General features: G+C 39.2%; 1 protein-coding gene across 1 annotated transcript in view; it reads right to left on the bottom strand.

Annotated features, from left to right (window-relative positions):
• disc1 (DISC1 scaffold protein) overlaps positions 1 to 21,266 on the bottom strand; it is a 95,042-nt gene extending 73,776 nt beyond the window's left edge. The window contains exons 1-2 of the mRNA XM_020510132.2: positions 20,979 to 21,266; positions 898 to 1,952 (exon numbers count right to left, since the gene is read on the bottom strand). Of these exons, the coding sequence (XP_020365721.2) occupies positions 898 to 1,952; positions 20,979 to 21,084 (1,161 nt within the window). The 5' untranslated portion in view covers positions 21,085 to 21,266. The remainder of the gene's footprint in view (positions 1 to 897; positions 1,953 to 20,978) is intronic.
• Positions 21,267 to 21,682: the final 416 nt, after the last annotated feature.

The following is a 21,682-nucleotide window of genomic DNA, read 5'->3' as shown; positions in this document are numbered from 1 at the left end:
TTTTTACGCATTGCACATAGATAAAACATTCCTCCCTTAGTGCCAGCTGCTAGATGATGACTATTCCAGCTAATCACAATGCACAACTTGACATTATTCCAGGAGATTTTGTTGTGAAAATAAGTCTATAAGATTTTCATGACAGCAGTTTCATATCTACTTATGTATGGACAAGGGTAGCTGAATTAATTTGGGTAATTATGTTTTGCACAGATTTCATTCAATATGTCTGTCAGAAGTCAGCCACAATGGTAGGGCATCCTTTATGTAAAGTGTCTCCATAATGTCTGGGTTGTTGCTGGAACCAACTTTAGATGGAAACCATAGGTTCTGCCACTTCATATTACACTATGCTGATGACTAATCCAAAGGACCACCAGAGCAACCTCACATTTTGCCACTACTCATAGGAAATTTAACACAAAATTCATATAACCAAACAAGAGTTATCTCATAGAAAAATCATTGCAAGAACCCAGTGAATTTTTTTTAGTAGTCACTGGACAGCTTCCCTGATGGTCTGAAATAGATACAGTTCAATTGTGAGTAATCAGTGGTCACTCAATCTTTGAACACTGAATTTGCAAGTTGAAACAATAAGTATTTGTGTAATTAACAAAAAATCCCTGCCTATATTTGAACTTTCTTCTGTGAAAATAAGGAATTTTTTTGGGCAGATAGACTTGTTTTGGAAAGCAGTGTAAGAAGTTTTGGAAAATCCTAGGGGGATTACCAATTTAAGTAACCCTAGAGTTGTATAATTGTTTCTTAGTGGATTGACATAGTCTGTACAAATTTTGATTCAGAACTTAACACTCCATTTACACCATAAGAAATAGGAATTGCAGTAGGTCGTTCATAAACATTAGCTATTTCAAATACATTGACAACACTAGCCTTGAATGTCATCCTGTTTTCAAGTAGACAATCTTGAAGAATCTGTTCGTACTTCCTCAAGGAGTTACATTTCTGATCAAAGGCAGTGATGTTGCTCTCATATCTTGAAGTTACAGATGAACCTGGACAGTCATCAAAATAATCAATTGAACACAGAAACGGAAAATCTATATCTAATAAGAGTGAGTCATAATTCTGAGACCTGCCCTTTGATTCTGTATTTGTGGCACATTTAATGTCAACACTTTGACACAAATGTGAACAAGGAGTATCAACAGCATCCCTTAAAGGTTTGGAGTAGAATTGCTTTGTTGCTAAAGTACTAACTTGATACGGTCTCAAATGTGGTCCAGTTTGGGGAAACTGTAAATTTGAAACAAATTCATTCTGCTGCAGTTCGTCTTTACTGTTAGCATTAATGCTATGATAATTCAATGACATTTGTATGAAACTGAAGCTGGAAATGAAGGCATTAGTCGAATGTATTTCTTCGTCTGTGTCCCAAAGGTGCAGTTTTTGCAAGTTTTCATTATCTACTTGTTTCTTTGTACTAGCAACAGCTTGTGGCTTGTTTACAGCAATACTGTTTTCCCTTTCACTCTGTGTGAGGCAAGTATCCTGCTTCTGGAGAGAACCTGATGAAAAACACTTGGAGCAAGTTTTAATGCTGGTGTTACAGGAGTCATCACAACCATCAGCACACTGGTAGTTAGATTCAGAACACTGAACATTTTCTGACATCATCATATTTGGCCTAGAAGCTGCAACTACAGGATTTTCAGCAGCCATGTGATTTGAAGCTGTACTTTGATGATCAGCAATTTTGATGTCCCTGAAATGCTTAAGATTTTTTAAGCATTCCACCAGTTTGTTGTTATTAAAAGACAAGTTGGAACAAGTCTTTCTTTCATTTTCAACTTGTGGTGATATATACTGGACATTGACAAATGGAGTGTGATGCGACCTTTGTTCAACATCTTTTCTCATGTACCCTGGTCTCTTTGAAAGTTTCTTTTTGCAAGAACTGACTCCAGTCAATATTGAAATACAATGATCTGAAAAAGAATAGAAATCAACACATTTTAAAAAAAAACGAAACTTAACTTCTTTGTTGAATATCTGTTCCCGAATGTAACTACAATTGTTTGTATTGATTAGAAGCAAGGAAAGAAATAACATTTTCTACAGACTTTGGCTCACAGATTTCTAAGGAAATATTCTAATAATATTTGCACACATACACATGCATGAATCACAAAAATTAAACTGCTCACAGGTTGTGTAAATCAAAAATAGAACATAAAATGCTTATAATACTCAAGGTCAAGCAGCATCTGTGGAGAAAGAAACTGAGTTAAGTTTCATGACAATGATCTTTCATCAGAATAATCTTACACTTGCTATGTAGCCATACAATGCAAATGGTCTCAGTGTGTGCATTTTGATTGTTGTCCAAATCTGACCTCAAGAATTAAGGCAATCTCTGATCACTCTTGCAGATATTTTCCGATCAACCTGTTTAGGGATGTTATTACACATCTCTCGAACAGGTGGGACTTGAACCCAGGCTGAGGCACTGCCACTGCACCACATGAGTGTTCATGATCTTGTATTCCTCTCCACTCATAGTATTCTTGCTTCCATTAAGGAGATTACATTTGTACATTGGTTCCCATCCGTGATGAAGTCCTCAACAACTTAAGTCCAAGTAACATTGGCTTGAACATTTATGGCAGACAACTGGTTTAGCAACTATTCATGAAAACTAGCTGGACATGCAGCATGATTTGATCTTGCTTCTTTGTCAAGACTGCTCATTATTCCAAGATGATCCTCAGAGCAAAGATTACCCAGTTCTCTAGTACAAACTATTTTCTTAAACTTATCTCTTCTATTTATTCTACCCACATGTTCAAATGTTGCATGAAATTATTGGACTTTGTTGCTAAAATTCATGTGTTTGTTTAAACGTTTCTGTTGCTTCATGTTTGCAAACAAGTGTCACTAGACTCAAAGTGTAACAGTTATCTCTCTATAGATGCTGCCAGATTTGCTGAGTTTCTCCAGCAATTTCTCTTTTTGCTTCTGTTGCATCCTTCTGTTCTACGGTCCACCAAGCAAAGCTTCACCTTAGGTTGTTTATTGTTCTAGCCCTGAATGTATATATTTTTCTGATTTCATCCATCCATCCTCTTTCCCTTTCTAAGTTCACAAAATCTAAGTCTTGTTCCCTTGACTCACTTCCCAAAGTGGGAATCGCTCAAATGATATTACTAATGCCTCCGACTCCTCTGGTAGTGCCCCATTCCTTTCAAGTCAGCTGCGCTACTGCACTATTTGAAACTTCAAATTATCCCCATCTCTGAAAACCTGCTCTTAACCCCACCATCTGTGCAAATACCCCTTTGATCTCCAACCTCCCTTTTCCCTTATCACCACCCCAAAATCTACCGCCCTTTACGTTACCAATTTAATACTTGGACTCCTTCAATCATTTTCCTACTTTTACCACTGTATTGAAATTGCTCTAATTAAAATTGAAGATGACACCATAAATTACAATTACTGTGGTAAATATTTCCTTCTTATATTTCTCAACTTACCTGCAGTCTCTGACATGGTTGACTGCATCATCTTCCTTCAACAGCTCTCTGCCAGTTTAACTGGGTGGGACTCTCTTCACCTGTTTCCATTCTTATTCTGTCATAACCAGAGATTCAACTGCAATTCCTCTTGCTTCTTCACTTCTGAAGAAACAAGGGATCTCTTCTTTCCCACCTGTCCTATTTCCTACCTCGATGCTAATCTATCACAACATCATATTCTATACGTAAACAATATAAGCCTATCTCACCACCTCCCCTCAATTACACCTGCACTTTGAATTCCTCAGTGTTTGTTTGACATCCAGTACTTGATGAGCAGAAACTTTATCTAGATTACATCAGGAAGATTCAAGGCCCTATCATCGGTCCTTGCAACAAACTATATTTTCTAGCTTTTTCTCTCCCCTGGCAGCTCTCTGAGGCTGAACCATACTGTGTTATCCCATTTGACCTTGAGATGAGCTTTTGACCACACTGTCGCCCCATCACTCCATCTCCCTTTGTAACGAAACCTGTCTCCACCTTTGCCTCAATTCACCCACTATTGAAACCATCATCCATTCCTTTATCATGTCTAGACTTGACTATTAAAAACTCTCCTGGCCAGCTTTCAACCTTCCACTTGTCAATCAAGATCCAAGCCAATGGGTGAAATAGAAAACTAGATATCTTTCTTTGTGGTAGAGTTTATTAAGTATTCAGTCTTAGAACTCTTCCCATGCACCAAACCCTCCTGTTCCCCTTCTATATCTGCCCAGTCTATTAGTCAATTAACCCTAATCACCCAGTTAATTACTTGTTATATTAAGATTGCCCTCTTCTCTTAATAAAACTCTTGAAAACATACAAACAACCCTTGAACAAAACTAATGAAAATTGAATAATTTTTCATATTCTACATCTCATCTTACAAATAGAACTTGCCAGTAACCCAAATTTTTCATTTTCCATACAAAACAACCAAACTCCTCTACTTACCCCTTCTTTCATTAAACAAAAAAAATTGTAACATGTTTAATCACAAAGTGGTTCGAACAAAATTTCATTTTCTTTCATGTTCCAAAAAAACTCTACACCACCACCATTGAGGATGGCTGGTAATTTCTTGCAGTTAGCACATTTTTTGTGGAACAATTTGACAAATGGTAGCTTGCATCAACCCACATTATTCTAGAAATCTGTTTTCTTTCTAACATTTTCTTTATGCTAGCAAGTTCGATCTTAACTTTTTCTCAGTGTCACCCTTTGTCAAATATACATTGCCAAAAAGAGAATGGAAATCCATATAACATTGTCTCTTGTACAGGATTTCCTTTAGAATATTGGATAAATATACCCCTCTATCTATAGTGTCTATTAGCACCAGGTTTCAGCATCTAAGGCACTCTTAGTTACTCTTTATTTCCTTGGCCTTCAAAGCCAACTGACAACATTTATTATTTTTCCCACCAAAAATATGACAAATCCTGTACTAGAACAGCCACATAGAAGACTGACATGTGAAGTAGCATTAAATAAGACAAGCTTCATTTCTTCTGGGTCAGCCAAGGCCGTAAACTTGAATGTGCATTTTTCTGAATTTAATTCCTTTAATCTTTTTCCTCAACAGTAGCATATTTCATGAGTGTACTCAGCTCCAATATGTCATAACAGGCATTGGTTCTATTTTGAGTACACTACCAGTTTAACCATCCAATAAAAAACTTGTTAATCAGTCTATATCTTCTCTTGCCACAAAATCATCTTTTAATGAGGTCTTGACCCGATTTATTGGGATACAATTAGCACTTTCCAAAACTGACTTATTCTGCTTGATGTTCATGCCTATGGCTCAGATATTTTAAGGAATGGTAATCAGAATCAAACTGCCAATTTGCTCCTACATTTTTGAATTAGGATGGAGATCCTCATTTCAAATTGCATCCTACAGAACTGCAGGGCTTACATCAAATCCAACTGTTCTCTCATAGTGCAGGATACTTGTGGGGTTTCAAATTACACCCTTTTCTCATGGCGGAAGAAGGTAAGTTTAAGCCTCCCAAGGCTACATGTTCATAATTATTCAAAAGCCACTGTTGCCGTTTCTTTGTTAGAATAAACACCCAGCAAAATTCCGATCACCACTCCTTCACCATAATGCTCTCTAGACATTGATCACCCCTCCCTCACATCCCCAGACTGTACTCATCCCTCCCTCACCGGCAACAATGATCACCCCCAGGCGGTTTTTTCCCTCTGTCTCTCATGCAACAGAAATGTTTCCCCACCCTCAATACAAACATCCAATCTCACAGTTGAACTTTTGGACACATGGCCAGACAGATGTGAGGCATTCCAGAGGGCAAACCAAGAAAGTGGATTCGGGAATGTAGGACTAGGCCAATGGGGCAGGTGTGTCTTTGTATGTCAGGTCTGGGTGGTGATGATGGTAGCAGACCAGGTAGTGGTTTTCAGCAGGTGGTGAATTAATTTTAAAGTTATGCAGGAGTTAGACTATGTTTTTGAATATATTAACTTTTCCTCTATTAGCTTAAGTGAGGCGGAATGCTCCAAATTCTCTGAAGTTAATGAACCTTTCCTCCATTTTCTGGAGACAGGGGAATTACCCATTGGAAAGTTTAATTTTCTGGGCAATTCCCAGGGAGTCAGCTGCATCAGGGATTCTGCATGGTCCTAAATTGAAATCCAGTTTGTGCTGCTCTGACAACTCTGGCCATCAGAATATAAAACAGCTCAAAGTCTGACATTTGATCTTAAATTCCCTTTTATTTTACCTATCACACATTGAGAACGATTATCAAATTTCACCATAGAAATTCATTGATCGTAAAAGATGGCTGCCAGATTTACTGTGATACCAGTAAAACATTACTTGGTCTACTTAATGCTGACCCTAACTGAGAAATACCATATCGTCGCCGCATCATTCATTGCGTAAACACATTTGTTTAATTTCCACTGCTTCTCTTCTATATCACTTACTACTTTCAGTAGTTTCAAAAATAATTCTCTTTGAAATTTTTCACCCTGCAAAAATGCAGGTCTTATAGTGATCAACTTACCCTCAAATCAATCTTCCTGAACTACAGGAATCCACTTTAATTTATTGATCGGCAAGTTTTTTTTTTACAGAAACCTGAGCCACTAATCTAGCTTTAGCCTTACATGCCCCATTATGGAGCACATTTCCGTGCACATCCATCTGTACGATAAGTATGGCTGTCCCCTAACCAGTATCTCAGTATATACTGCAAATTCTTTCTAGGTCTTCAAGACTTTTTTTTCAGGTAGTTGTCAGTCATTTGTTTGTAGCTACTAAAATGTCTTGATCATAGGGGTTCTGCTTTGTCTGTTATGCCAAGTCTATTCCACAGTACCTTTTCTGTGCTTTCTGCGCTGTAGACCTCTATGACTATGATCTCTACACTCGCTCCCTGTAGTTCTGAATTTCCATCTCCTGATCAGCGCTCCTTTCGCAATTTCCCAAGGACCATGTTCATTTCCACGTCCACTTTAGAACACATCCTACATTTTCTAGCCTTCCATATCTTTTCCTTTGTTGCCAATCCACATATTTTACCTCATGTCCCTCATTTTACACATTTAGCCAACGTTTATATTTCCTCGTGGCTATCCCCGTTCTCCCGATAAGGGTGACATCCCTCTATTCTCTGGTATACATTTTACTTTGATGCCAATTTTGGCTTGTCTTCTGGAAAAATAGCTTCATCTTAATCTCTGCATCAGTTTGTCCATATTTAATCAGTTCTTCATCTTTGAGAATCTGGCTCTAATAATTGTCAATAAGCATATGCAAAGTACCTCATCACTTTCTATGACCCGTTCAGATTCTGTAATTGTGCACATAGTGCCAATTAACCTCAAAAGAATACACCTCAATAGTTCAATTGCCATGCTGTCAAATTATTATTTTTCCATCACTACCTGTAAACCTACCTACACCTTTGCACAATTTCTGTGTTTTATGCACAGTGTTGCAGATAGTACATTAGCATTGATCAAGGATTGGCTAACTTACAGAAGACAGAGAATTGGGTTAACGGAGACAATTTTAGGATGTCAACCTGTAACTGGTGAATTACTACAGGAATCAGTGCTGAGACCACAATTATTTACAATGTACATTAGATGAGGCTTAGATGAGAAAAGTGAACACACTGTAGCCAAGTTTGCAAATGGCACAAAAATAAGTGGGAAGGCAAGTGGTAAGGATGACAGAAACAGTCTGCAGAGGAAGATAAGCACAGTAAGTAAGTGGGCAAAAAGTTGGCAGACAGAATAGAATGTGGAAAATTGTTTAAGTTATGCACTTTAGAAATAAGAATTAATGAGCTCCATTATTTAAATAGAGAAAGTATGCAGGAAGCTACGGAACAAACAGAAGAACTCGGGAGTGCTCATCCATGAATCGCAATAAGCTAGCATCCAAGTTCAGTGGTTAAAAGGGAAGGAAAATAGCCTTTACTTCGAATGGAATGGAGTTTAAAAGTAAAGAGAGTTTGTTGAAACTATACAAGGCATTAGTCAGTCCACAGCTGAAATACTGAGGATGCCTCATCTAAAAAAAGATGGAGAGGTGGTAGGAATTGCTGATGCTGGAGAATCTGAGATAACAAGGTGTAGAGCTGGATGAACACAGCAGGCCAAGCAGCACCAGAGGAGCAGGAAAGCTGATGTTTCGGGTAGTTCCATTAGAAGCAGTCCAGAGAAGGTTCACTAGGCGGATACCAGGTATGTAGGGACTTTAAAGTTTTGGCAAAGATCTATAGCTCAGGCTGTGGGTGAGGTTGTTGACTTGCTCATCGAGCTGGCTTGTTTTTGTTCAGACGTTTCATCACCATGCTAGGTGACATCATCATTGGAGCCTCCACTTAAGCGATGTTATTCTACTCCACTTGGAATTTATACTGTCCGGTCCGTTATGGTGAGTACTGTCATTTCCGTTTTGATCTGTATGCGTTTGTATATGGGGTCCAATTCAATATGTTTGTTGATTGAATTATGGGTGGAGAACCATGCCTCTAGGAATTCCCGTGCATGTCTATGTTTGGCTTGGGCTACCATGGTTACCTTGTCCCAGTTAAATTGATCTGTTTTGCAGGCATCTGTGGATGGACAGGCCAGGACACACTGCAACACTCCAGAACTACTCAGGAAAGAGGAAGAACACTTACACAAGATCCTTGTTTTAAACGGATATCCCCGCAACTTCATCCACAGATGCCTACAAAACAGACAACAACAGGAGGACACAGTACGACCTAACTCACTGGCCACACTGCCCTACATCAAGAACATATCGGAACTGACAAGAAGACTCCTAAGACCACTAGAAATCATGGTGGCCCACAAGCCCGAAGTCACTTTACGACAACACTTACAAGGATTAAAGACCCCATTCCCACAACAAGCAGAACAGTGGTTTACAAAATACCATGCAGCGACTGCCACAAACATTACATCGGACAGACAGGAATGAAACTAGCCATCAGAATACATGAACATCATGCTAGCAGCAAAACGGCACGACAAACTCTCCTTTAATATCAGTACATTCAGACAATGAAGGCCAAAAATTTAATTAGGACAATGTAACCATAGTAGCCTAAGCTAAACATAGACACGCACAGGAATTCCTACAGGCATGGTTCCCTACTTATACTTCAATCAATAAACATATAGAATTGGAACCCAGATATAAACGCATACAGATCAAAACCGGAAATGGCAGTTCTCACCATAACGGACCAGACAGTATAAATTCCAAGTAGAGTAGAATAACATCACTTTATCAGAGGTTCCACTGATGATGCCACCTAGCACTGTGATGAAACGTCTGAACAAAAACAAGTCAGCTCGGCGAGCAAGTCAACAACCTATGTAGGGCCTGTCTAATGAGCAGAGGTTGAGTTGATTGGGCCTAAACTCATTGGAATTTAGAAGAATGAGAGACAACGCTTTTGAAACATAAAAGACTTTTAGGGTCTTAACAGGATGGATGAGGAGAGGTTGCTTCCCCCTGTAGGAGAGTCTAGGACCAGAAGATTTAATCTCAGAACATGGGATTGCACATTTAAGACAGAGATAAGGAGGAATTTCTTCTCTCTGAGGGTACTATATCTGTGAAATTCTTTACCACAAAGGGCTGTAGAGGCTGCGTTATTAAGTATATTTAAGGCCAAGACAGATTTTTAATCAGTAAGGGAATCACAAGTCATAGGGAAAATGTAGTAAAATGGAATTGAGGATTATCAGATTAGCCATGATCTCAGTGAATGACAGAGCAGGCTGAATGAGATGAAAGGCTTACTTCTGCTTCTATGTCTTAAGGTCTTACGGAACATTGTTTGCTCAACCCTGGATATTGTCCAGCTCTTGCTGCATTTGGACATGGACTGCTTCAGTATCTGTAGAGTCACAAATGGTGCTAACATTGAGCAATCATTAATGAACATCCCCATATTTGATCTTATGATTGAGGGAAGGTTGTTCATGAAGGAATTGAAGACATTTGGGCCTGGGACACTATCCTGAGGAACTCCTGCAGAAACGCCCTGGAGCCAAGATGACCGACCCCCAACAACCACAGACTTTCTGCCAGGTCAGTATTCCCCCAATTCACATTGACTCCTGTTTTGCTCGGGCTTCTTGATGTCACGCTTGGTCAAATGTGGCCTGGATGTCAAGTGCAGTCACTTTTGCCTCAGCTCTGCAATTCAGCTCTTTTGTCCATGTTTGAACCAAGCTGTAAATTCATAAATCTTTTAAGTTTACATAAACTACGTATAAGTTAGTATACTTCTATAAGTTTAGTGTACATAGGTCAGTTAGCTCAGTTGGTTGGATAGATGTTTTGTGATGAAAAGTGTGGTAGGGGAATGAGGGTTGTGAGTCCTTTTATTTTTTATAATTAGGGAATACTAAAAAGAATATGATGGCCTATATGATTTAACTGAATTAGAAATTATACAGGTACTTAATAAAGTACAGTATAATAATACTTAATAAAAGTAGAGAGGATTGTAAACAAATTACCGCAGTTGGGTCTTGAGATTTCACTCATAGTTGCCGGTTTATTCATTCATTCATGCAATTTCACGGAAAGTGTCATTTTGATAGTAACTTTCTTAAAGGGGACAGAGGTCCTATTCAATATGTATGTAACAGACACTCGCTAATGGACAAAACCTGTTCAATGTCCTACAAACTATTCAAGTCCCGGTAGATGGTTCTAAGGGCTGATTATTATTATAATCTTTTCATAGTTTCAGGTGACATAGTGTCTGGGATGGTATTGTTCTAAACAGATTACAAAATTAATACATACTCAGGGGTAGCCTTTGATGTAGAAACAGGACTAACCACTGCTTGGAGCTTGGGACTGCTAAGGGTTGAAGCTGTGATGCGTTGGAAAGGACATTTTCATTTGGTCTACCTTTAATAGTGAAGTGCTTTACAACACCGTGGTTTCATGAATGAACGAATGAAATCCAGTAATAGTAAACATAGTACTCTTGTGAGTGGTCAGTGAAATTTATGAATGAATGAGAACACAGTAGTAGTAAATATAGAGCACTTGTGAATGGATTGGTAAAAACAGGACCTTTAATACAGAAGTAAAAAAACTCATAATCTAATATCTCACAAAACCACAGAATAAGATGTTTTAAGGTAATTAACTCTCTGCACTACTAAAGACATGCCACCCAGGCCCCTGAAACATAGTTAGTTGCTGACTAATGAATAAGCAGGGCAGAATGCTAGACCACAGGGTGCTCGGGAGCCAAAGTTACAAGATAAGCAAGTGATCGCATAAGTGAATGGGCTCCGCATGCTTGAATCCAATGAATATATATGTGAAGTACAGTGATTTGATGTAATTAAAATGCCTAGTTAATTAAATTAAAAATTTAACATAATTAGTTTACAAACTTGATGTAATTAATGGTCTAGTCAGTTGATTTACAGACTTGATATAGTTACTGCCTAGTTAATTGACGTGATATAATTAGCTGCATAGGTTATCTTGTAGCTTCACATAATTTCGATATAAGTAAAGATAAAAATAGTGTGGCGCGGGTATTCTGCAGAGTGAGCTCAATTGTCCTGCGTGACAATCTTGAGCTCCTCTCCTTGCTGTAATCGAGTGCCACTTGAATAAACTGCTGTTCCTGCTGAATTCCCAAAATCTTCAGCGTCTTCTTGCCTCAGAGGCCAAGGTCACTCCAACAGAGAGTGACACCAACAGGGTAGGTTCAATACAAAAACAGAAATTACTGGAACAGCTCAGCAGGTCTGGCAGCATCCGTGGAGAGAAATCAGAGTCAATGTTTCGGGTCAAGTGACCTTTCCTCAGAAGCCACAGAATATAGGTTCAATTCCTGTTCCAGCTGAAGTTACTTTGAAGGTCTAACCTTCTCATCCTCACTCCTCATTTGAGACATGATGACCATCAGTTTAACCCTGCACCACTCGCCTCTCCCTCTGTCTCTCTTTAATGAAACTTAGTCCTCTTGCACTATGGTGACCTTACCTAGTGTGTGCATCATCTTACTTCTGCATCCTTCAGTATAATTTTTAACCTGTGAGAAGATGCTGGGGTAGGGGAGTGGGCAGAGATGACTGCCTACGTAGTTTTGAGATTACACGTCTTTCCTTTAAAGCTATAGCTCCTGAAGTCAGTAACACTTGCTTAATACTTTGATTAAAGTGGCCAGATCTTTTTCAAAGCTTACAATAATGTCCACATAGTGCAAACAGTAAATCTACTGACTTCCCAAAAACACTTGCTGAAATAACTCCAGAGAGACAGTATCCCTTCATCAAGTCACTATTTACACATGAACAGTCTTTAACTTTAGTACTGCCTTTTCAGAGTCAGCTCTCAGTGTCAGTACGTCTGACACTCCCCTTTTTATCTGTCAACCAGGGCTCCTTGATTGGACCAGATTAACAGCCCCAATTAGGTAACTCATATTCTGATGTCCAGCTGGTTGACTTCGTTAGAATCAATACACTTGCCTTTTTCATTCCATGTCTAGTTTCATTTCTGCTTTTTTGTAGATAGCGCTCAACAGAAAGGATATTTCACTGAATAATACATCTGCGCTGACAAAATGGTTTACCCCAGCTACGTTACAGAAAATCACCAATCTTCTCAGCAACTTCAACATATTGTTATTCCTAAATCTAAAATAGATAGAACACCCAGATTCCTAAACCTTACTTTGGTCTTTATTGTTTTAAAAAAAATCTACGTAACATTTTAACCGATCCACTCGACACAATGGATCTGCTTCCATTGTCCAGCATAACAACACAACTGAATAAGTCTGTGACTAAAACATCCATTACTGAGCTGAAGCTTCTTACAATTAGTGCATTTCCTCTGCATAATCAATATCACTATCTTCTCCTTCAGACATTTCCATGCTGCACATAATTTTGAAAAACTTGCTATTCTATTTAGGACAATTCATTGTCCGTCGTATATCAAGACACATTTGGAATACCTGTTGACAATTTCCAGGGGATTTCGGGGGCTCATTCTGCTGTTATAGTTCTCCAATTCCTGTTGCTTGTTTTGATTGCCACAGGTATCTCTATTCTTGCTCCCTTTAGTTATGATTTCACTTTTGTATTGATGCTTTTGGCCTGCATCTGGTTGGACTTGGATTGATACCATCATTGAATTCTCCAGTCTTTGCCTTGCTGTTAAATATCCTAGAAACAGGATATTTAGGCTGCTAGGAATTAATGTTACTGTCCTAGAAATACTTTTAAGGCTTCTGACAACTGTTCCAAAAGGTGATTGTTTCTTTTTGAAAATCTTATTCCAATTAATTATTGGAGTCTATCCATGTTTGTTACCTATGCACAGTCCAACAATGTAAAGGCAAACACTACACAAAGTAGATTTTTTGAAAATTCGTAATGTGGCTGTTAAATTCTATTCTACACTCTATAGGATATCCATCCTTCTTTCTAAATTTATCAAAATTTGACCAAGTCATATATATATTTAACAGGTCAACTTTACTATCAATTTTGTTAATAAATGAATCTCTAATCCTTCCTCAACAGTCAATTATTAAACCCCTTGATCAGGGAATACTTTCCATCTGATCTTGCTTCTAGTGGGAAGTGACAGTGTCAAGGCCACATCATGTATTTTTCTTGGTAAAGACAATGAGCCCACATATTGTAAAGACCATACCTTCTAACTTTTCTGTATTTTTGATTGTGGATTTAAATGGGAAAAGGATAGTTTTAAAGTTCAAGGACTGTTGAAAGGATCACTGCACTTTTTAAAAGCTGGTCACTTACAATCACGGTAAGTGCTACTAACACTGCTGTTTGTTCAAGCATCGGAGGAGATTTAGCTGCATGTGAGCTGGAACCAGGGAGTGTGTACAAAGTGAGATTCAGCCTGCAACAAGTAGCCAATTGGTATGTGGAATGGTGACCAGTTGTCAATGACAATGGCCTTCTGCCTGCCAACGACTATGTGATTTGCTGTCAGGCAGATGAACAGCTTGTGGGTGTGAATGCTTGATCAGAAGTCATCTGATTTCTGGAAAGGAAGGTGCTGTCCTTTTCCCTGCAGTAACTAAAAGTACCAAACAAAGTCAGTTATTTTCCCACTCATCAGTTGATGTAAGATGTGGCTTTTAGCCAGTAAGTCAGAGACTTAATAAAATGTGAAGCAATCTCTCTGCGCTTCCTACGTGGAAAAGGAAGACCGAGGAGCAAGTCCTGAAAAGTCAAAAGGTTCATCTCAGCAATTCCTATGGACAAGAACAATTGAACTGTCTCTGGAATCTTTTCCTCCACCCATAATACCATTTCTTTTCTCTGTCTCTGTGCGTGTGTCCGTGTGTGTGTGTGTATAGAGGGTGTTCTTTAAAGGGGCAAGAGTTTTAATTTTTTTTTGTTCTGCAATGTACTGCTCTAAGAAACAATTCCTGATGCACTCTACAATTTGTTTTCCATGGTAACACTGTACATCTAATTTATCCAGTCAATAGTGCAGATAAAAATCACACATGACAATTGTAATCCTGTTCTTATGGGCTGCCATTATCTCCTGATTTATACTTTGTCCTACAGTAAGTAACTCTTCAGTGGCTGAAGACGACTCCCACCCATTAGTGGCCTTGGCTACATCAGGATCAAGATCATATCTATTGGGCAAAAGCAGGAGCTGAGACTCCACTAAATTTAAATTCTGGATTCCTGTACCAGCGTCACTAGCAGTCACAGTTTTTTATCTTCTGTCATCGCTGGCCATCTCATGTAGGTCACTCTTGCTGTACCCACACTCTCTCTTACTGTTTCAGAAGCACAGGGTCCTCTTCTCTTTTGCCCTTTTAGGGACTGGTGACTGTGTCCAAGTCATCCTCTCTCTTGTTCTTTTAGGCCCATGAGAAATAAAGAAAAGTAACCATATTGACATGAAGTTGGCTGAGTGACAAAGAACAGAGGGTAAGAGTGAATGATTGCTTTTCAAACTGCAGAGATGTATACAGTAGATTTCTTTCATAGCATAGCTTTTCCTGACTTATATTGATGATCTAGACTTGAGTATGCAGGGTATAATTTCAAAGCTTGCAGATGGTACAGACTTAGACGTATCATGAACAACGAATAGGAAATTGATAGATTTCAACAGGATTTTGATAGACTGCTTTAATGAACAGACAAACAGTAGATGAAATTTAACACAAAGAAGTGGAACATTTTGGTCAGAAGATCAAGGAAAGGCATTAGAAAATAAAGTATAAGATTCTAATGGCTGTGCAGGAACAGAAGAATCTAAGGGGAAACATGCACAAATCATTGAAGTTGGCACAGCAGGTTTAGGAAATGATTACTAAGACAGACTGGATACTGAGCATTATAAACAGAAGCATAAAGGATAAGAGCGAGGAAGTTATGGTGTACCTTTTTGTAACATTGACTCACATTCAGCTAAAGTCTTGAGCACAATCATGGCACTACATTTTAAGAAGGAAGTCTAGGTATTGTGAGTATGGTTCCAGAAATGAGAAACATCAGTTACTGAAATAGACTGGCAAAGCAGAGACTGTTCTCCTTGGAAAAGACAAGGTTAATATGACTTTTGTTAGAAGTGTTTGAAATCATGCTGGATCTGGACAGGTTAAGAATGTAAAAGGAGAAGTCACTATAGATCAAGAGGACCATAGGGCTGCTCTCTTGTTGAACAGACAGATGACTGCTAGTGAGCTGAACCTAAGGATCACCAAACATCAGACAAAGGACAAGGTTGAGAAGGCAGGACCTTCGTGGACACCTCAGTCATTGCAGGATTTGAACTTCTGCTGTTGGTGTCACTCTGCATCACAAACCAACCATCCAACTAACTGAGCTAACTACCACATTAAATACCAACAGCCTATTCACACTAGCAGAACAGTTAAGAACCAAAGGATACTCATTTGAACTGAATATTAAAAGAACTGAAGGTGACTTATGGAGAAACCTTTTGACGCAGCAAGTGGTTAGTATCTGGAATGTACTTTCTGAAAGTATGGTGGACAATCATGGTTTTCAATAAGAAATTGGATAATTATCTGATGAAAAACAAAAATAGAGCTATGGAAAGATGTCAGAGGTCAGGAACATGCAAAGATAGCATAGAAAGTCAGGCCAAATAACCTCGTTCTGTTTTGCCCATTCTACATCCTCCTTTGGTTATAAATGGAGCAATGAATGTAAAGAAACCTCATCGCAAACCGGGTTTCCAGCTCAAGAGTTTTCATCTAAATGTTTTTATCTATATAAAACATTGGAAAAATATTATTTTCTCATGTATGATGCTTATTTTTGCATTCACTCTTCACAATAATTCGTACGTTTTCTGTGCTATAAAATTTATTCTGAAGAATTGGTGTTCCATAGTCGAGCAAAAATAACAACATGATGATCCATCTCTTCAAATACAAGTAGTCTTTGAAAAGATTATACAATATTTTAAAATCTGAAGATGACTGAATTTGCCCAAATATTAACAGTCAAAAATGGAAACAAAGAAGAAAATATAAATCAATACTCAAGGATAAAGAAGGGAACTTGTGCTTGGAGGCAGAGGATGTGGGTGAGATCCCAAATGTGTACTTTGCGTCAGTATTCACGCAACAGGAGGATAGTGAGATTTGTGTGGAGCATGGTAATATGCTATGGCATTTTGAGATCAAGAAAGAAATGATTTGGGGTCTCTTGAAGAGCATTAAAGTGGATAATTCCCCAGGGCCTGATAGTATCTACTCCAGGTTATTGAGAGAGGCAAAAGAGGAGATTGCTGGGGCCTTGACCAACGTCTTTGTATCCTCATTAGCCACTGGAGAAGTCCTGGAGGATTGGCGAGTAGCCAATGTTGTTCCTCTGTCCAAGAAGGGAAATGGGATAATCCAGGAAACTGTACACCGGTGAGTCTCACATCAGTGGTTGGGAAGCCATGGGAGAGAATTCTTAGCGAAAGGATTTACACGCATTGGAAAAGGATGGCCTAATCAGGGATAGTCAGCATGGTTTTGTGTGGGGCAGGTGTAGTGATTGGAACCAGGTGGACCTCATTAACCACTAGGATCTTGATTGGCCCAGGTTAACAACCCCAGCCTGGAAAGCTTTGACTGACCAAAGTAACCAGGAGATTAGAATCTCCTCAGTTGGGGACTGATTCTGAGCTGCCTGGCTACAGCCAGTGTACTATCCCCCAGTAAATAAAGGGTGACTTGGTGATGGGACACCAGCCTCTGTGCAGTTATTTCAGTAGGTCATGTCTTACTAACTTGTTTGAATTTTTCGAGGAGGTAACAAAGGTCATTGATGAAGGTAGAGCAGTGGATGTTGTCTATGTGGATTTTAGTAAGGCTTTTGACAAGGACCCTCATGGTAGGCTCATCCAGATTAGGATGCACGGGATCCATGTTGACTTGGCTGCATGGATTCAGAATTGGTACGGCCATAGAAGGCAGAGGGTAGTAGTGGAAGGCTGTTTTTCAGGCTGGAGGTCCTTGACTAGTGGTGTTCTGCAGGGATGTGTACTTGGACCTCTGCTGTTTGTGATATATATAAATGACTTGGACGAAAATGTAGATGGGAGTAAGTTTGCAGACGATACAAAGATCGGTAGAGTTGCAGATAGTGTGGAAGGTTGTTAAAGGATGTAGCAGGATACAGGTCAATTGCCAATATGGGCAGAGGAAAGGCAGATGGAGTTTAATCTGGGTAAGTGTGAGGTGCTGCACTTTGGGAGATCAAATGTTAAGGGAAAATATACAGTTAATGGCAGGACTCTGTGAGAGGGATCTTGGGATTCAAGTCTATAGCTCCTTGAAAGTATCCATGCAAGTAGATAGGGTGGTAGAGAAGGCATATGGCACGCTTGACTTTATTGGTCAGAGAACTGAGTACAAGAGTCAGTATATCATTTTGCAGCTTTATAAGACTTTGGTTAGGCTACACTTGAGTATTGTGTTTAATTATGGTTGCCACATTTCAGGAAGGATGTGGAGATTTTGGAAAGGGTGCAGATGAGGTTTACCAGGATGCTGCGTGGATTAGAGGGTATCAACTATATGGAGAGGCTTGAAAAACTTGGTTGTTTTTCTGGAGTGGCAGAGGCTAAGGGCAGACTTGATTGAAGTTTATAAAATTACAAGATGCATAGATAGGGTTGACAGTCAGAATCTTTTTCCCAGCATTAAAATGCCTAACACTAGGGGGCATGCATTTAAGGTGGGGGGGGGGGAGTTCAAAGGAGATGTGAGGGACATAGAGTAGTAGGAGACGGGAACGTGTCACCAGGGGTGGTGGTAGAGGCAGATACGATGGGGCATTTAAGAGACTTTTAGATAAGCACATGAATATGCAAGGAATGGAGGGATATGGACCAAGGGCAGGCAGAAGGAATGAATTTAATTTGCTGTCATGTTTGGCACAACATCGTGGGCTGAAGAGGCCGTTGCTGTGCTGTACAGTTCCATGTTCTAATACCTTTACAAATTTAAAGTACTTCATGATGAAAACATTTGTTAAACTAACATTAATCCTACTTATCTAAAATTTCCATAATGGGTTTACTCTAGAGTGCACGATTTACATCCCTAATATTAATTCAAAACAAATAGATGAGTGCCTTAAACTCTTGGTATGATTGTAATTTTATTCTTGAACTATAATGCATAACTTAATGTCCATTGGCTATTCATTCTAAAGAAGCCTGATAAGTATACAATATTTTGAAGAATGTTTTCCAATTTGGTACTTTCAGCTTAAGAGAAAACCAGCTCCTTTTACTGGCCCAAACACTGAAATCTATTTTGCATCCTGATATTTGATAGTCATTTATTACAAATACATTTTTAAAAATAAGTATTTTGTAGATATATATGGGTGTTCAGGTTATATTATGCTTTGATGGACTTAAAACTTCATTAATAAGAATGAGTTCCATCCAGTCAATGTCAAACTCACCCGTGATCACTGCAAAAACATTTTGGAAGTCTGCGGCTGGTACCCTGGAAACTGCCATGATGCCTATATCCTTGACAATTCTCAGGTTCCTGCTTCATTCCAAAGGCCAGATGCTTTATTAAGAGTCAACAGCCACCCTTTCCCATCATGGCTGATGGCTCCATTTCATAACCTCTGACTCAGACTGAAACTAAATACAATGCAGCCCATTCTTCCTTTGGGAGACATCAGGCTTCCTCAGATGAAATTCCTATGCATGAAAACATTTGGGGATTTCTTGCAATACTCTGATAATAGATTGCACCACATAATCCTTGCATGTTGTACTCTGGACAACTGACCCAAGCAAAATGGGGATGGGTAATTAAGGAGCTGTGAGAGCAGCAACATTCTGCTGATGAGAAAGAAGAGGACGTTGAGCAAGAGGAACATCAACTTCACCACAATAGAGTGAGGCAGCGTCGAGCGTAAAAAAAACACCTATTTGACACCCACTTCCACAGGAACAGAGTTGGTTGAAGTCATTGACTGTAAGTGTTAGACGCTGGAAATTCAAGTAGCCCCTACGTATTCTCAAAAGCAAAAATAGCCTTTTGGCTTGTTCCTTATTCGCTTTTCCTGTTGTACAAGTTACCTTTCAGAGCTGTTGGAAGGCTTCACAACATCTGACACTTCGGCATTTAAAATGACAGCTACCAAGGGGAAGGATGTGAATGAAAAGCAGGAAGTGGCCAAAAAAGCAGGCCTAAGTTTGAATCAAACCAAGATTCAGTTCCTAAAGCTACTTCCATTATCAGAGATGCCTTTCGGTTTAGCTCCAGTAATTTGCTGGAGAAAGTAATCAAAGTTGGCAGCTGTTTCAAGAATGGGAATTTGTCAGTACTGCCTCATGCTAAAGTAAAAGTTGACAGCGGGCTTTCAAATATAAAGAGCAGCTGCATGGAGAAGACTGAAAAGACAAGGGTTTCAAGAAGCAGATTTTTATGTAACCATCAGTAGTTACCACGGTCAGCTTTCTGCACAGCAACTCATACAAATCTAGAATGGGAGCATTCAGTGAAAGGCAAACTTCTAGAAACTGCAATTTCAGTTATCAAGTTACTTACTGTACAAGTTAATTTGGAAATGAGATCATACGGCAGGTGCAGAAGACTACAGAGGATATGTTATCTCACATCAGTAAAACATCATCACAGGTAGTTTAATTATAATATTGAATATGAAATTGTGCTATCTATTCTGTCATTTCAGGCAGTATTTTTGGAATTGTTGCAATATTATCTATTTATAATAGCTCACTTTGACAAAGGTTTGGTACAGAATATCATGATTCATGTAATTACTGTACGATTAAACGTGGTTTTACCTTCACTACAAAAATATTAAAAGTGAAAATAAATAATTGCAAAGTTGTTACCAACTGTATACAGTACATGCAAAGTTAAGGAATTATTACTTAAAATAAAAGAAATAAGTAATAATAGATGTGACAAATGTAAACAGTAAAGATAAATCAAAATACAAAAATTTGAAATAAAACTCCAAGTACATGCGTGCTTACATTAATAGAAAAAATATTTTTCTTAAAATGTACAAGATCTTTGGTAAAGTACAGAAATAAATTGTCCCAGCTCCCCGATGGGGCGGAACTGTAAAGGGCAGAAGATCCCAGATTCAAGCCCTAATAGTTATCTTAACTAAGCTGATGAGAAAGACTTTGCAATTAATCGGCGTCCATGGGGTAGGGTTCGGGGAATCAGTAGTTATCGTGTCTAACGTAAAGGGGAGGCGGGTCCAAATACAATTCAATAACAGGAGTGCGGTACTGAACCCAATCTCAGATGGATATAGGGTGTGGTTAAAGGGGAGAAAAGAGCCCTGGATACACACGCAGGATGTCAACAATTTGTTTTATAAAACCGCGCAGCGAAACCCGTTCCCTATTATGAATCATACCTCTTTTCTGCGGGTTTTGCCCCCGAGGCCCAGGATCACTGCTAAAAACTGATCTCGGCCGATCGGCGGAAGATTCGCGTATTACATTCATTCCATCGAACATCATCAGCTAGATCGGCCGAGGCGCGAGCTAACGGCCCCCACTGAATAAACTCCGTCCCGCGCGCTTTGCTTCCGTTCGCGCCACTTTGACAGTTCCTCCAGCCGTTGTTGTCCGTTCGATTTGATTATCGCGCGACCCTCGCCCAACCAACCGCCTCTAATGGTCGTCGAAAGCCTGGGCGCGCGTATGCGTGCACGACAAATTAAGAGAGAGAACGACACCGAGTCCTCTCAGTTCGATGTACCAAAGGGTCAGTCTCTTGCAGGGATTTAAGGAAGTGAGCGAATCAATCCTTTTCTTTTACACACACGCAGTGGCGAGTTTGTTATTCCAGCTTCATAAAACCTTCGATTTTGAAGGTTCTGTTTGGACGAACTTTGAGGGTTTAGTGTCCTGTTTTTGAGTGGCCCCACCGCGCCAAAAGCATTATGATTATACGCTCTATATTTGTGAATAAATCTCACTTTTACTTTTGACCTGTTTACTGATGTAACATTCTGGAATTGGATACCCTTCAGTGGAGAAACGATATATTGGATAACTTGTGGTCTGGAATGAATGTATTACCTGAAAAGATGATGGAAAAGATCGGTTACCCATC

This window comes from Rhincodon typus, chromosome 5, assembly GCF_021869965.1.
Source record: "Rhincodon typus isolate 14 chromosome 5, sRhiTyp1.1, whole genome shotgun sequence".
In the NCBI taxonomy this organism is placed as follows: Eukaryota; Metazoa; Chordata; class Chondrichthyes; order Orectolobiformes; family Rhincodontidae; genus Rhincodon; species Rhincodon typus.
The sequence above is the reverse complement of the archived record's forward strand: the minus strand, read 5'-3'. Positions and strand labels throughout refer to the sequence as shown.